The 1,681-nt window shown below is 36.0% G+C and overlaps 1 protein-coding gene across 1 annotated transcript; it reads right to left on the bottom strand.

Annotated features, from left to right (window-relative positions):
• Positions 1-375: 375 nt before the first annotated feature.
• On the bottom strand, positions 376-1,316 carry LOC122730492 (olfactory receptor-like protein OLF1). The gene is given in 2 exon segments (XM_043969630.1): positions 376-812; positions 815-1,316. Coding segments are annotated over 2 exon segments (939 nt in total).
• Between the last annotated feature and the right edge of the window lie 365 nt (positions 1,317-1,681).

The following is a 1,681-nucleotide window of genomic DNA, read 5'->3' as shown; positions in this document are numbered from 1 at the left end:
TTATGGAGTCCTACAAAAATCAAGTTAATTTCCTGATATTATATAATATGATTCTGTTCTTGCTAATACTAGTAAATTTAAGTTAGGAAGTCCTAAATTAAATTCAAGTCCTCCTTGAATTAATATGATAATTCCTCCAGTTATCTTTTTATTGGTATAGGGTAAAGAAACTCCCTCAACTACTACATTCTCTGCAACTTCATTGAGAGTTGTCAAGATGATTTGGTGGTTAAATTACTTATCTCTGGTTATATAGCCACTATAGCAGAACATTTTCTAGATCTTCCACTGAGATCTAGGGCAGTAATTTTTTTTAAAAAATCACCTTAGATAATTCCACATGTTTTTGTTTTGTTTTGTTTTTGTCTGTTTGTTTCAGGATGATAATACCTTTGTACTTAGAACTTTCCTGGCTGCATCTTTCACATCCTTGTTCCTCAGGCTGTAGATCAATGGATTCAGTACAGGGATGACAATGGTATAGAACAAAGAGATTACTTTGTCTGTATTGGGTGAATAGAGATAACTGGGTCGGGAGTAAATAAAGAGTAGTGTTCCCTGGTAGATGGCCACAGAGGTCAGGTGAGAGGCACATGTGGAGAAAGTTTTCTTCCTCCCACTGGAAGAGCGAATCTTCAGGACAGAGAGGAGAATAAAAAAATAAGAGATGATGATGATGATGATGAAACAGATGACCTCCACGGAGCTTCCATAAGTGGAGAGTAAGAGTTCATTGATGGAAGTATCAGTGCAAGAAAGTTTGAGTAGTGGGGGGAGGTCACAGAAAAAGTGATTGATTATGTTTTTGTCAAATATGTCAGTATGAAAGCAAAGGATGTGTGCACCAAGGAGCTCAAGTTGCCACCAATATAAGACAAGACAATCAACCACACACAAATGCCACGAGACATCACAACAGTATATAACAGTGGGTTACAGATGGCTACATAATGATCATAAGCCATTGCAGCCAAAATGAAGGACTCTGTGTCAGCAAAAGTACAAGCTAAGTAAAACTGGAGTGCACAACTATAATAGGAGATAGACTTATTTTCTGAAAGGAAATTAACTAGCATTTTGGGGACAATGACTGAGGAATAACAGAGATCTACAAAGGACAGGTTGCTAAGGAAAAAATACATTGGGGTCTGGAGACGAGGATCCACCCTAATTAACATCATCAAGCCAATATTTCCCATTAGAATCATGCTGTACATGAATAGAAACACCAGGAATAGGACAACTTGCAGTTCTGGCCTTGTGGGAAATCCCAGTAGAATAAATTCTGTTACCAATGTGTAATTTCCATCAAGCATTTCCAATCACTGGGTATTTTTTTTTTCCTTTTGAGAGAAAAATAGAAGAAAGATTGTCCAGATTACTTAATGACAGGGAAAAGAGTCTAATTACTTCCTTTTACTATTCAGGAATAATTGCTGTAAGCATTTTATTGTTTAAAGTTGGAAGCAATCTTAATGATAATATATTTTACTGCCCTCATTTTACACAAGAGGAACCTGAAGCCTTTTATATCATGTAAAGTGAAATGGGTATAAGTAGCAATAAGGAAAGTCAGGATTTGAACCCCCACATTCTGATTCCAAATACAGAGTAATCACTACTTAAGGACATTATGGAAAATAAAATGTCCTATAGTAATCAACTCAAAGAACATTTACTA

This window comes from Dromiciops gliroides, chromosome 6 (genome assembly GCF_019393635.1).
Source record: "Dromiciops gliroides isolate mDroGli1 chromosome 6, mDroGli1.pri, whole genome shotgun sequence".
NCBI lineage: Eukaryota > Metazoa > Chordata > Mammalia > Microbiotheria > Microbiotheriidae > Dromiciops > Dromiciops gliroides.
Note: the sequence above shows the minus strand (reverse complement) of the source record. Positions and strands in the feature narration are given on the sequence as shown.